The following is a 14,803-nucleotide window of genomic DNA, read 5'->3' on the forward strand; positions in this document are numbered from 1 at the left end:
ATTGTTTGAGTTCCTCTTGAGCTAGACACTTCCCTTTTGTGGGCTTCATTTTCCTCTTCTATGAAATTAAGGGGATGAATTACATGTTCTGTTAGATCTCTTCTAACATTCTAAGACCCTACCACACAGAGACATTCTGATTTTAGGATCAAAAGATTTAGAGATGAAAGAGACCCTAGAGAGATTATCCAATGTAAGCCCCTAATGTTACCCACAAACCTTTCTTATCCTTAGACAGGACACATGATTTACCTAAGACTATCTAGCACATCTGTGACAGCATTCATTCAAACTAGGTCTTCTGACATTAAACTGTGTGGTATCCTGGAAATACCCATGAAGTTTGGAGCATTCCACTTAGTTTCCACTAATAAAAGTTATCCTCTATCAAGGTAACAGAAGTAGAATCACTCACAGATTCCCTCCCAAATAATCACTCAGACATTTAGTGAGCTTTTTCTGTGTGTTCACCCTAGGACAAGCATGTGGGGGAAAGGCAAGAGTATGATAATAGCTTCAAGGTTCATAAAGTGTATTTATACAGCTCATTTGATCCTTAACAACAGTCCTAAGAGGCAGATAGTACAAATATTATTGTCCACATTTTAGATGAGGAAACTGGCTTTGAAAGATTAATATGATTTTCGCAAGGTCATATGATTAAATATTAATAGCAAGCCCTGCATATCGCACATACCCCAGAAGAGTTTGCATTCTAATTAGAGAAACAAGACTGACACATGTAAAATACCTAAAAGTACAGAATTGTATGCAGGTAAGTATAAGTATAAAAGTAGCATACAGTGGATTGTAAGCTGCTGAGGAATTTAGAGAAAGGAAAATTATAACCTGGAACAGGGAGAATTGTTGGAGGCTATAGGACTTGGGGAAATTATTCCAAAAACCTCTTCCCTGGACATGATTTCCCTATATGTATTGTTTCCCTCATTTGAAGATAAGCTCATTTAAAGTGGAGACTTTCCCTGTTTTATAAACGTACAGTTTCTGCCACATATTATTGGCTTAATTAATGATTTTCATTATTCAAAAAAGATTGGTCAGAGACTTAACTAAGCAAAATTATCCCAAGGAAATGTAAAGATGAAAATGAAAAGAAGATGAGCAAAAATGGAAAAGATCTGCAAAAGATTCTCCTAATGAACTGTTTTTAATTCACAAAAGTATAAATGCCTCACTTAGGTCCTGACAGCACAATCTTAGAGAGAAAAGGAGAAATGACTATAATGAAAACAAAGATGGGAGAAGCAGCCTGATTGGACCAAATGTCATAAAAATCTGGGCTGCAGGTTACACAGTTGTGAAGACATAGTTCACAGAGTATTAAGGGAAAGAATAGATGCCAAATGTGTAGAAGGAAACATCTCAGACCTTATGGGAAAAAAATTAGAAAACATTAATAAACTAACCTTTATGCCTGGTTTTCTATTTCTATAGTAGCATGAGCAAAGGCACAGAAACAAACATGAACATGGAACATTCATGAGACTCTGAGATAATAATCATTGATATTTATGCAATATAGTATACTGTACAAAGGAGACTATATACCTTATTTCCTTTGAGTATAACAATAATACTGTGAGGTATGTACTAAAGGTTTTATGAGTTCCATTTGGCAGATTAAGAAATTCTGAGGCTCTCAAAATCTAATTTGAGTGGTCATATTACAAATAAGTGTGAAAAGTGAAAGTCTTCCAGACTCCAAGTCCAACATTGTAACCTGTATATTGGGAGCAACTGGATGGCAGAGTGGATAGAGCACTAGACGTGGAATCAGGAAAACCTCAATTTAAATCCAGCCTTATATGCTTACTAGCTTTGTGACCCTGGGCTAGTCTCTTAACTATTGTCTGCCTCAGTTTCCTCATATGTGAAATGGGAATAATGATAGCACCTTTGACCCAGGATGGTTGTGAGCATCAAAAGAAATCATATTTGTAAAGTGTTTAGCACAGTATCTGGCACATAGTAGACACTACCTAAATGTTACCTATGATTAGTAAATATTGTAATATGCTGGCCAAACCAGAATGGCTAGAATACATTCAGGAAAAGATCCTTTGAAATCAATTCACCCATTTCTCTATCTAGCAAAAAGAGATTTTTTTTTTTAATCAAGAGCTAGATCTCAATAATGCTTTGAAGAATTGGATGAAAAGTCATGAACCTCTCTAGTTCTTATATTTTCTTAAATTTATAACTGCATAACTTCTTAAGCCAGAGAAATCCTTTGTTTTGCCATTGGTCTTTTATTGTTTTTGAAGGGGCGAGATACTTCTTAAGTGCTTTTATTTTCAACATGCTTGATGGAAAGGAAGGAAGGAAGAATAAAAAAATGTTTTTTCTTTATCAGTTCTCTTGAATCATGGTTGATCACAGTATTAATTATATGCAGTCTTTCAGAATTGTTCTTTTTTACAGTATTGATATTATAGTATAAAATATTCTTCTAGTTCTGATTCTCCCTGCATCAGTTAATACAAGTCTTCCCAAAACTCTCTCAAACTGTCTTTTTCTCTTTTCTTATAGCACAACACGAAGCCGCCATTCTTAAGCAGCTTGCAATCTATTTTTTATCATCAGATCTCATGAATGTGACCCTACTATAGAAAACTATGGCAAATTAAGCATCTCATAGAGGGCTGGTCATTTCATGGTATAGCAAGATAGAGAAACCAACAGATACAGTCTTCCTCTAAAAGAATCATGTGAACTAGAGAATAGCAATAGAGTATCAGAAATTGAAAATCTGAATTGCCAGCTTTGTTTGCCAAATCTTTCTGCTATCATTCTCTCATGGTATTAGTGCCTCATACTCAATGTGAACTGTTGCTTCTACTCGTGGCCAAGAGAAATTCACTGGGAATGAATCATAGTATCGTAAACTTGGACTTGAAAGGAACTTCAGAGGTCATCTTTCTCAAGCCTCTTGTTTTTAAAATGAATAAACTGAGGTCCAAGGAGATTTGAAATGACTTGTTTAACATATCATGCAAGGTAATAATTGTCAGAAAAAGGACCCAAGTGTTCTGACTTCAGAAGCCAATGTTCTTTCTACTATGATATAATACATATTTCTACAAGGACACTAACACCTAACAAATGTCACTTTGGATCATACCCATCATTTTCTCTCCAACCTGGGAATGCCAAAAAACATTCTGTGGAGGACAGGAATAACCTCCATAGTGAGAGCCCAAAAGTAGTAACTCCCAACTTACCTCACCCTGTCATCCACTAAACTAAACAATCCCTTTTTGAACCTGTTCCATTTAGGTCTTTCAAGATTCAAGGAGAACCTCCTCCAGTATGTCTCATCTTCAAGGATTTGGTGACTCAGTCACTGATTATCTCCATCCCATTCATGAGTCTGTGCACTTTGAAACTTTGATCATCTCATTTGATTTTCACCTCATTTCTTTCTAGTTCAAAATCCTATGACCCTACATTACCTGAACAGGAAGTGACCTTCCTCAAAGTCGGTGATGTCAAACTTAAACAGAAGCAAGGGCTACTAAACCATACATAATTGTCTCGATGGGCCACATATTGACTTGGAAGACCACATAATAATGTTATCTGTGTTCTATTGTATTTTATTTATTTTATTAAATATTTCCCAAATACATTTTAATCTGGTTCTTAATTTGATACCTTAGCTCTGAGCAAAGGCTCCCCTCTATCAGTAATGCTTTTTTTCTCCTGTTTACTTCTTCAAGTCTCATTTCCTCTGAAAGGTCTTTTCAAATACTTCCATGTATTCATCTCTCCTTTTTCTGAGCATTTGTTTCATGTATGAACTCTTGTCTTCCTAATAAGATTGTCAGGACCTTGAAGGCAGATGTTATTCCTGTACCACCCACAGTTCAGATCTCATCATAGAATGTTGTGTTATCTTTTGAATGTTTGCGTCCAACTAAAATGTTTGGATCATGCCCTCATGAATCAAAAGTATATCTTCATTTAACTAAAGCACCCTGGGATGATGGGAAAAGTATTAAATTTGGAGTTACAGGACTTCTTTCACAGTATTATGCTTGATTCACTCTGCATTTAAAGCAAACTAAGATTACTAGTTCTCTAAATTCAGTCTACACTATCTTCCACTTCCATCCTTCCGCACAAATGTAGAATGGACTTCTTCCTCAATTCTGATGTTCAGATTTCTTTTGTTTCTTCAAGAGGTTGAAGTACATGGATTCTAAGGTCCCTTTCTGTTCTCACGTTTCTGTTCTAAAGTATTTTCCAGCTCAAATACTCTGTTTTCTAAGATTCCTTCTAGCTATAATATTCTATATTCTAATGTCCCTTCCAGCTTTGACATTTTATAATTCTGAGTCCTGCTGACTGCTCAAGCAGAATAGGAAAAAACACTCCAGGGTTATCTCTGAGAACATCAAGTTCAGCTTAAATGGACATTCCTCTGCATCTCTTCCTTCCATTACCCCCTCAGTTTACTCAGGTCTCAAAAACTAGTTTCTGTGAAAATGAAAAATCAGTCTGGTTTCCCAAGTAGTAAAACCCAGTCCTCCCACTTTTGCTTTAGCTTCTTGGGGTAGCTTAGTAGGTAATGTGATAGGGTCGGCCAGTGGACTATGAGGTAGTGTCTCACTAAGTGTCACGGTATTTTATTAAGTCAGAAATGTGATAGCTACTGTTGTCACACTTTAGCGCCCAGAACAATTCCCTCGCAAATGAGAAAAGCAGGTCTTCCACAGATGCCTTTGCCTTTACATCACACACAGCTCAGTATAGACGAAGCTAAGCAGGCTGGGACAATATTATCCCAGTGTGGCTTTCTAAGCTTGCAACTGCTATGGGGGAGTGTTTTTGTAATTTCAGACAGGGTGATGTGCTGAAGGGAAATCTGCTATTAATTTTATTTTCAGCAAAGCCAAGGTCTGTAAAATCAGTGTTGGTTTTAAAATACTATTTTCAATAACAGCAAGAGACGAGGGACCAGGACTCAACTTGCCACTGTAGTTTTCTGTGGATCAACAAAGGGCATTAGAGGAAATGCTGAGGGGGGCTCTATTTTGTCCCCTACCCCTGAAGGTTGGCCTAGGTCCAGCCTTGCTTCTGGCTTAGGAGTTGAGGAAGAGGATGATCTGCTCACTGAGCAGGTGGGTTAGAGGTCTCAACCTGTAATGTCAAGTGGATAGCCAGGATGGTAAAGGAGCTTAAATTCTTTAAGATAGTTTTGAGGAGAGGAGAAAAATTTGACCCCATCCAATACTGTGTTGGAGTGGACACAAACTGACCTATAACTCCAGTGGTCACTCAGGGCCCCTTCTGAGACAAACAAGTAGAGCTGCTCTGAAATGGAATCCAAATTCCCCCCTTGTCCTGCATCCCCACCATTATGCATAGAGATCTTCTCATCAAAGGACTTTAGTGGCCACTAATGTTCAGAAAAGATAAGTAATAGAAATAAAGAGCTCTAGATTAGGAGTCTAGAGTGCTGTGGTTCTTGTTTCAACACCATGCAACTTTGGACAAATAATTTCATCTAGAAGCTCCAATGTCGCCCCTTTAGAGTGTTGACCTAAATAATCTCTAGGCTTCCTTCCCACCCAAAAGATGTAAAACTCCTGTTTTTTTTTTAATTAAGTGTGACTTTAAAGTAACAAGTGGCTTTCTTAGGTAACTTGTTCTTGAAGACCATTTTACAAATGTGCTGAGTATTTTGTGCAGTCTGGTCAAAAGAATGCACAGGATGGTTACTGTTCAGTAAGCTCCACTCAATTAAATGGCTAAGTTCTAACGTTATGGTTTTAAATTCAGTTCTATCCCTTTATAGTTAGTCATATTTTGTACATATGACAAAGTAGAATAAGAGGAAAATTTAGTCTCTTTGGATATAAGATTTTCATAATTTCATAAAAAATCAGTAGTGTGAACTTTTTTCGTAAGATATGGATTTTAGATTCAGAAGGGACTGTCATTTTACAGTTGAGGAAACTGAAGCCCAAAGTTGTTAAGTAATTTTCCCATACTAAGGTCATAGATAGAAGAGCCATAATTTGAATCTAAATCCTTTGATTTTTAATCTACTAATCTAAATTGTGAGCTTTAAAAATCCCTGAGAAACCAGATGTTTTCTCATCAGACAGATGAAGGACGAAAGAGGGTGATGTCTAGAAATCTTTTTCTTTAAACATTTTCATCAAAAATTATAATGTCATAATGAAAGAGAAGAATAAGGTTTAGGGCTTTTTTTTAAGGTAAAAGCATTCTTTGAAAAAAGAAGGAGTCTACAGATAAGATCTGGAGCACATAATTGCTACAGGCCTTGCCTGCCCATTCACTCAGTTACTGTTTCTACTGTTTCTTTTTTCACTGAACATAAATAGTATTGATGGGCTCAAATGCAACATGGGGAACTGTGGTGTCCTGATACCCAATTAGCCCAGGCCCAGAGAGCTTTGGCGGTGTTTGGGTATGGTGCGTGGGGAAGGTACAGCTGAGCAGGATAGGGATGGGAAGACTTTGGAAATTTATCTTCAAGCACAATGTGGTGGAAAGAAAAGATACTAGTCTTTGGAGTCAAGAGATATTAGTTCTTTCCCCCAATGCTGCCATTTTCTTGCCATGTGACTTGGACCAAGTCACTAAACCGTTGTTGAATTTCCATTGATTTCCTCATCTGCCATATATCCAGACACATTACTTAATTCATGGGGCTGTTGTGAGCACCAAGTAAGATGATTTGAGACCCTTAAAGCACTATAGACATGTGAATTATTAATTAATTAACCCAGGTAAAACAGAGATTATCAATTTGCTTCCCTTTTAGGTCTGTTTCTATGGTTATTTAATTTCCTGCCAGATAACATGGTACACTTATAAAGGGTGCTAGATTTGGAGACAGGATGTGGATTCAAATTCTATCTCTTCTACTTTATAACTTTGGTGTGAATTTGTGTGATTTATTTGATTTATTTGTTTGAAACTATATTGTGATATAGTTTGCTCCCATATACAGTGAGGAGATTGGATTAGATGACTTCTGAGATTTCTTCTGGGTTTAAAATCTACATTCTTATGATGCATCCTGCCCTGCAGCTTTATTAAAATGTCATATAGAATTATACCTGGAACTCACCAAATACCAGAAATAATACTGTGACAATGAGATCACAAGCAATATGAAAAAGAGAGGGAAACAAGTGGGAAATACAGAGGAATATTGAAAATGTCAGATAAGGTCTTATGAGAACTATCCAAAGAGACGATGGGATTCATCTATCTCATAGATGCTACTAGCATCAATGATGCTTTGGTAGTGGTGGTTTGTCCTATCATGCTAGAGCAAGATTACATATCCCAGGTAAGTACTTCAGTGAATGAAACATGGTTCAGTGAGGAGAGTCTTAAACTGACAATAAGAGATCAAGATTTTAGTCCCAGTTTTGCCATCAACTCCCCATGTTAGGCAAATTGTATGTAGTTCTTGGATTCCTCTTCTGTAAAGTAAGAGAACTGGATTAAAATGAACCCTAAAACTTCCTTCTAACTCCATTGTTTCTATGATGTCTTGATTCATTCATACATAAGGTCCTTTTCAACAAAGCTATTATTCTAAAAGCTACTGGCAAGGGTATATACTAACAAACATTCTGATTCCATAGAAAGATAACACAGACTAGTCAGCCTTCATTTCTCACAGGAAACGAAAAAAGTTTGAGATTCCTTGCTTTAGAGCTCAAGGTGTTCCCCACACCCCTTTGCCCTCAAATTGTGACATTCAATTGCATTGCCAAGGACTCTGAGGTCTACCATTCTTATTCTGCATGCGTACTTGGCACTGCCAGCCTGTTGGACAGAACTGGAATGAATTTATTTTGGCTGTATCCTTTCTCCCTTTAGTCTTGGCTGGGGGATTGAGCCTGCTGTTTCCATGGCTCTCCTCCTCCAGCACCATGTGGCTGTTATTCTGACTCTGACCATCCAGGCTTCTGCACAACAGACCTAGTCAGGTCCTGGTAACTTTGTTGTCTAAAGAAAAAAAAATTGCTTAGAAATAGAAGCCCCACATGAAAATGCTGTATCTTTCTTAATATCAGCTATTGGCACAACTATGGTCATGAGAGCATAGGAAACCTGCTCCCAACAATTATCTCAAATTAAAAAGTGATGTTTCTTGTTTCCTTTTTTCCTACCACTCTCCCCCATCCCTTTTCTCTCTTCTCTTTGGCCAAATGCTTCTCAGGACTGTGACCAGATCCATGTTGATGATGTCTCGTCGGATGACAATGGCCAGGATTTGAGGTGGGGAATCTGAGGGGAAAGATCCCTCCACCCTTCCCCACTCCCTCTTAATTGTGCACTTTGATCCTGAAAGGCAATTTGTGGGGATGAAAATAAGGACAGTAATCTGGAAATGTGTTATTTCTCTTTCTTTTGTGATTGTACAGAAAATAATATGACTTCTGCCTCATCTAGCTTTGAAATCAGGAGGATTGTTACTGGCCCTCTCCTCCCAAAAACTATTACTTGACATTACTTTTGTACTTCAGTTTAGTCAGTCAGCAAATGTCAATTAAGCACCTACTGGATGCTAAACATTATGCTAAATGCTGGGGATACAAAGGAAGACAAAAGACAGTCTCTGCTCTTAAGAAGCACACAGTTGAATGAAGGAGACAATATGTATGCAACTGTGTACAAACAAGATACATATAGGATAAATTAGAGATCATCAAAAAAAGGAAAACACTAGAATTAAGGTAGATTAGGAAAGGCTTCTTGCAGATTCTGTGAATTTTGGTGAGGTTTAGAGGGAGCCAAGGAAACCAAGGAGGGAAAGAATTCCAGGGAGGGGAGAGAGCCATAGAAAATGCCCAGAATGGAGAGAGTATTTTGAAAAAGGAATTGCAAAGAGGTCCATATCCCTGGATCATAGAGTATTGGATGATCAAACCAGTTAAAGGGACATTGAAATGTTGATTTAAAACCATAATAATAATAGAACAACAGAAACTCATATTTCCATAAAGCATTACAGTCCCGTCAGTGCTTTCTTCATGACATCTCTTTGAAATTGGTAGTATAAAGTACTATCTTAATTTTATAGATAAGAATACTGAGGCTTCAAGTGACTTGCCTATGGTCGCATGGGTAGAGTAGAAAGAGTTCTGAGCTTGGAGTCAACCTGGATTCAAACCCCAACCCTTCCACTTACCTCTGTGACTTTGGCTATTGTTCAGTTTCCTCATTTGTTAAATGGATGGCGTGGATTAAATCTAAGACCTTTCCAAATCTATATCTGTGCTCTTATGAATACAGCTAGTAAGTAGCAAAGCCATGATTAGAACTCAGGTTTCCTGACTCCAAATGTATTCTTTTGTATTATACTAACAGCTGCTTTGAGAAAATTAATACTGCTCCCATGAAGGGTTATAGACAGGATGGTCCTGAGAACTCATTGTTTGCTATAGCTGTCCTGACTTAACTTTATTGGCAGATTTTTAAATTCCAAATTTAAAATCCCCAATATTATAAATGGATAAGAATGAAGCATTCTTCATTATCTTCACTAATGCCAACAACAGTTAAAATTGAACCAAAACTTTAAAGAGACATTACTGAATTTGCAGTTTATCCAAAATCAGGAAGAGTTTGAAAATTATGATCTGCCAGCCAGATTCTTATGTACCTCTTTTGTGCACTCTCAAACTAAGAATAGCTTATTTTCATTTCTAAATGTAATAAAACTTTATTTTATAATATAAAAAAATTCTTAGCCCCCAAATCTCCATACAAAAGTAGGCCACAGTAGGTCATAGTTTATAGACTTCTGTAAAAGAAATGGAAGAACTAGGCTGCTGGGAAGTAAGTTGGAGAGAATTGTTTTTTGGTTTGTTTTTTTTTAGAGCCACCACCAACTAAGAGATTCAAGATGCAGCCAACCTCTGCAAGCCCATGCCTTAAATGTTTTCTTACAAAGTAGATTTGGTCCCAAGCTGTTTAAGCATGGGAGAATTTCCTATGTGATTAAATCGAGTTTAGTTCTAGGTTGCTTCTCCCTACAGAATACTGTAGTAGAAATAACTTGAGTCAGGGAACTGGATTCTAATCCTATTTTCCCCTATTGTGTGACCTTGGATAAGTCACTCTCCCATTCTGAGCCCCAATTTCCCCATATGTAAAGTGAAGGAGTTACACTAGGTGATGGGGAAACCCTTTAAACCTCTGGCAATCAAGAATTTTATGATTTTCACCAAGAAAGCAAAGGAATGGGCACAAGGCCCTGTGAATCTTTGCAAAGGACCCCACATGTAGAAGTGATGCAAGGACTTACCAGCTAAAATTTAATCAACCCTTCAAATATTTATTCTTCAACACCAGCCTTTCCAAAATTAAGACCTGGCAAGAAATAAGGGCTGGTCACCATGCCAAAAGGACTGAGCAAGCCAATGACTTCCAAACTTGTAGAATTAAATAAAGAAACATTCATCCTTTCCATACAGTCTCCTCATCTGTAAAATGGGGGTCATAATACCTGCTTTCTATGGGTTTGCCAGGACTATTATAGACAAAGTACTTTTTAAGAAAAGCAAAGACTTGGCTTTGGAAGACGAGTTTGGGGCCTCGTTCTGCCTTGTGAACTTGGAGGAATCCCTTCTTTCTGAATCTGTTTCCTCTTCTGTAAAATGTGGATAATTCTCCAACAATCACCTACCTCATGGAGTTGTTCTGTGGAAATCACTTTGTAAATAGTAAAGCACCATAAAATGGGAGGAAGACTAGGAGCAACAGTAGAAGTAGTTGTTATTAGAAGCAGGTCTCAGACTAAAAACAATAACAACAATAGCAGTGGTTTTAAGTTTGCAAAGTGCTTTATTTGTACAGGATGTTCCAAAAATCTTTGGACAGTTTTAAGACCTAATAACTTAGAACTGCCCTAAGGCTTTGGGGATACCATGTAATATCTGATTTAATCTCTAATGAATGATTTAGTTAAACACAGCCCTCTCTAAAGTACATAGCACAATTTAATGACCCATTTTCCAATAAAATATAATTTATGTTATTTATGAAATGCACAGGACAATTCCCCCCACCCCAATAAGATTCTTTTCAATGTTTGAATTTCTTTCATTAAAGTAAGGGTTCCAAGAGTATGTATTATTTCATAAAATTTTATGACTATTCTAGTTGCCACTCATCCCATCAATCTGATAATCTTGGCACCTGAGTGGCACAGTGGATAGAGGGCTGAGCCTGTATCAAGAAGATCTGAATTTAAATACAACCTCAAACCATTACCATTGTCTGATCCTAGGCAAGTCACTTAACCTCTGTTTGCCTCAGTTTTCTCATCTGTAAAATGGGAACAATAATAGCCCCAAACTCTCAGAGTTGTTGTGAGGATCAAATGAGAGAATATTTTTAAAGTGCTATTTTAAAATAGTTTTTTATATTTTAATTAAATTTTGATTAATTTTTAATATTTTAAAAGGTACAGTACTTAGTTCATAGTAAGACATATAAATATTACCTATTATTATTATTATCATTATTGCCATTACATTCAGCAGGATCTAATTATTCAGAGTCTCAGAGTTCCTTTCTTCTTAGATTAGTTTTTTTGCTTTTGTTTTCACTTTTTACCATTCTTACTGCAAGCAAAGAGAGGCAAAATTCCTTCTCCATCAATCTGGATACTTGGTTAATGCCTCTGGTGGTTAAGTGAAGATACTAGAAATCATTAGTTAAACTAAGTTTTTGGAGTATCTGTGATTTAAACTAAGCTTATTCTTACAGTTTCCTTGTAGTTTGTAAGAATTAGGATTTTTCTCATATTGTGAGAGATACCACAGGAGGATAGAGCAGGAGTGGGTAGGAGGAGGTATTGTCTTGATGGTCTAGTTAAGCCATACTTCACAACATTATTTATTTATAAAGTCATCACAGAGTTTAATGGAGGGGAGGGGGAGAAACAACTTACTTTTTGGTTACTTTTTTAAACTTATTTGGCAATGTAGTATAGTGTAGTGTGGTGGGGAAATTGTTAGACCAAGAAGTAGAGGAGTTTTAATGTTAGAACTTTATTATAATTTTATTTCAATGTAATTGGTTTTCTTTATAATCTGATGTATTTTATAAATTATTCTAAGAAGGAGACCTTACAGGCTCCATCAGACTGCCCAGGTTAGGGTGGCCCATGGCACAAACATCTATATAGACTAAATGGATCTCCTAGTTCCCTTCTGGCTCTGACATTCTGTGACTGTAATTATCACAAAACAAAAACCATGATTTAACCTCACTCTTTAGAACTTTTCCTTCTGGATTTCATCATACCCACCTTTAATCTCCTTGACTCAAATTTTGCTGTAGTCTCAGAAACCAAAGTTTATATCCAGGAGCAAAATCAGTGACTGGTTTAAAATATCCAATTGTCATGCTCTGTACCTGAGGTGCCCCTACAGCAAGCTCATTGCTCCACCAGCCATATGTCAGCCTGTTCCTTGGCTCGTTAACCTCCATCACCAAGGTTTCTTCCCAGAGAAAGCTCCAGCCAAGAGGTCTGTGTCTCTGTTCAGAGTCACACTAACCATGTGCAGGGAATGTTGGTAGGAGCATGCATGCTGCTTGCCAGCCAATGTCCACCAATTTCACAGGGAAACTGATTTCATTGTTCACGCTCAATAAATTCATGATCGTCCACTTGAGCAAGAAAGGAATTAAGCTGGAGGGGCTGTGTCATTGGTTCTGGGCCCCAAATCTATTACACTCACATTATACCTTGGTGGCAGAATAAGGTGTGGAGGAAAGATTATTTTTTGTCCCCTAGAGAATCTGGTACAATGCACATTGTCCTCTTTACAAAAATAAACCCAAGGGTATTGGAGAGAAGAAAAGAGGCTTCTTGGGAAGAGTCTTCCCTTCTCCCTTCAGAGCTACAGCTGCAACTTAATTGTTATTTTCATTTTTCCTGCTTAATTGTTCCTGGAGCCCACTTCTTAACTTGGGGTCCATGAATAGATTTTGCAAACTCCTCTTTCCATAAATTTAAAAATGTAGATAAAAAAAAGAAATGAAAAAGACTTAGATGAGAAAAGAAAAAAAATACATCTTTATTTTCAGTAACTTCTAACTAAAATTTAGTCTTTCCTTCAGTAATTAAAAAACATAGAATCATTTATGCTGAGAAGGGGGTTTATAGACTATCAGATTGCCAAGGAACTGGGGGCATGGTTCAGCTTTTTCAGACCCTGGGAGGCTATTCATATTAATCTCCATGTTCACCGCCTTTCCACTTCTTTTTGCTCTCTCTACCTCATCTCCCCAAGCTCATGTGCTTTTCCCTTCCGCTCCACAGTACATATAACTTCTCAGCAGACGGTTTTCATAGTTCAGCGGCAGGGGCCAACCTGTGTTTGGGCTCTGGAGTTCATGGGGGAGTCGACTGGATGAGAAAGTTGGCATTCCGCTATCGACGAGTGAAGGAGATGTACAACACATACAAGAACAATGTTGGAGGTGAGTGAACCCGGGGTTAAAGGGAGGCTCAGTTTGCCTTGACAGAAATTTGGAAAAGACTCAATCCTATCTGTTTTTCCACTAACTCATATTGGGAGTCAGTCCACTCTTCTTAATCTGTTTCTTCTTCTATTAAATGGGGAGAGATCATCTATTCTGCTTTCCTTACATTAAGACCAAAGATATGTGAAAATGCTACCTTGAAAAGTTTAAAGTACCAGAAGGATTTATTGTTTCTCATAAGAGATGTTCCAGCTTTCCTTATTATTCATAAATTTGGCAAATGTTAATTAAGCACTTACTGGATTTAGAGCACTTTGCTAGGAGCTGGGGGAAAGACAGAGTTTGGATATGGGACTGTCCCAATTCATAGGGAGCTTTCAGCCTCGTAGATTTAAGAGAGAGGGAGATTCCCAACATCATCTACAGGATATCTACCAAGAAATTTCTTATAATACACTTCCTGGTGATTTTAGGTATTTTTTTTGGCTGGAGACCTAACTTTAATATCATCACCTGTTTGGCTGATTTTAAACATCAAATATTTGAGGAAGGAAACACCAAACTTTTCCAAAAGAAACCTGTCCTTCATCCATTAAACTATGTCCTTCATGGTCTGGACCTTATATCCTCAGGCCAATTAAGTTCCATCATTATCTTTCAGGCAAAAAATTAACCTGATCCTCCTGAAGTGGGGAGCTGGGAGACAGTGCAAGAATGGAGGACTCTTTGTTCTATAATGACCCTAAATATGCACCTATCTATCCTTACCAAAAGATGCTAACTGATAAAATTGGGCTTGAAATCAGTTAATACATATGTGCTCTACCTTCCCTCCATCAGTTTCTTTATCTGTGATATTATGACATTGAACTAGATGACCTCTAAGGTTCTCAAATCCGATGATCCTAGGAATGAGACTTGAATAGTGGATTTTTCAGGATTAGCAATAGATCAAGGAGAGAAAATGGCACCACCTCCTCAGCCAGCCCTGCCAGTTAGCCCCACATGACGAGACTGAATGGAAGCAGTTTTAGACACATGAATCAAGTAACTAGATGTAGATGCAGCTGGAATCATAGAACTTTTGCCAACCTTGGAGAATTCTTACCCTTGGCTGCAAGGCCAAGTTTTTAAAAGACTCTCACTTTATATTTTATCCATTCTGAGTCCTGAGTATTAGCAGGAACATTGATAACTCAAGGAAGTCCAGCTGAGGGTGGCAGGAGACTTAAGACCATATCCTAGGAGGACTGCTTAAGATAGCAGAGTTTAGTGAAAAACCCTTTGG

General features: G+C 37.5%; 1 protein-coding gene across 4 annotated transcripts in view; it reads left to right on the forward strand.

Annotated features, from left to right (window-relative positions):
* Positions 1-14,803, forward strand: part of EYA2 (EYA transcriptional coactivator and phosphatase 2) — a 234,134-nt gene that overhangs the window by 201,263 nt on the left and 18,068 nt on the right. For all 4 annotated transcript variants that reach the window (XM_023494546.2, XM_031951572.1, XM_031951573.1 and 1 more), the window contains 2 exons: positions 8,234-8,292; positions 13,352-13,512. In XM_023494546.2, coding sequence (XP_023350314.1) covers positions 8,234-8,292; positions 13,352-13,512 — 220 coding nt within the window. The remainder of the gene's footprint in view (positions 1-8,233; positions 8,293-13,351; positions 13,513-14,803) is intronic.

This window comes from Sarcophilus harrisii, chromosome 2 (genome assembly GCF_902635505.1).
Source record: "Sarcophilus harrisii chromosome 2, mSarHar1.11, whole genome shotgun sequence".
Classification (NCBI taxonomy): Eukaryota; Metazoa; Chordata; class Mammalia; order Dasyuromorphia; family Dasyuridae; genus Sarcophilus; species Sarcophilus harrisii.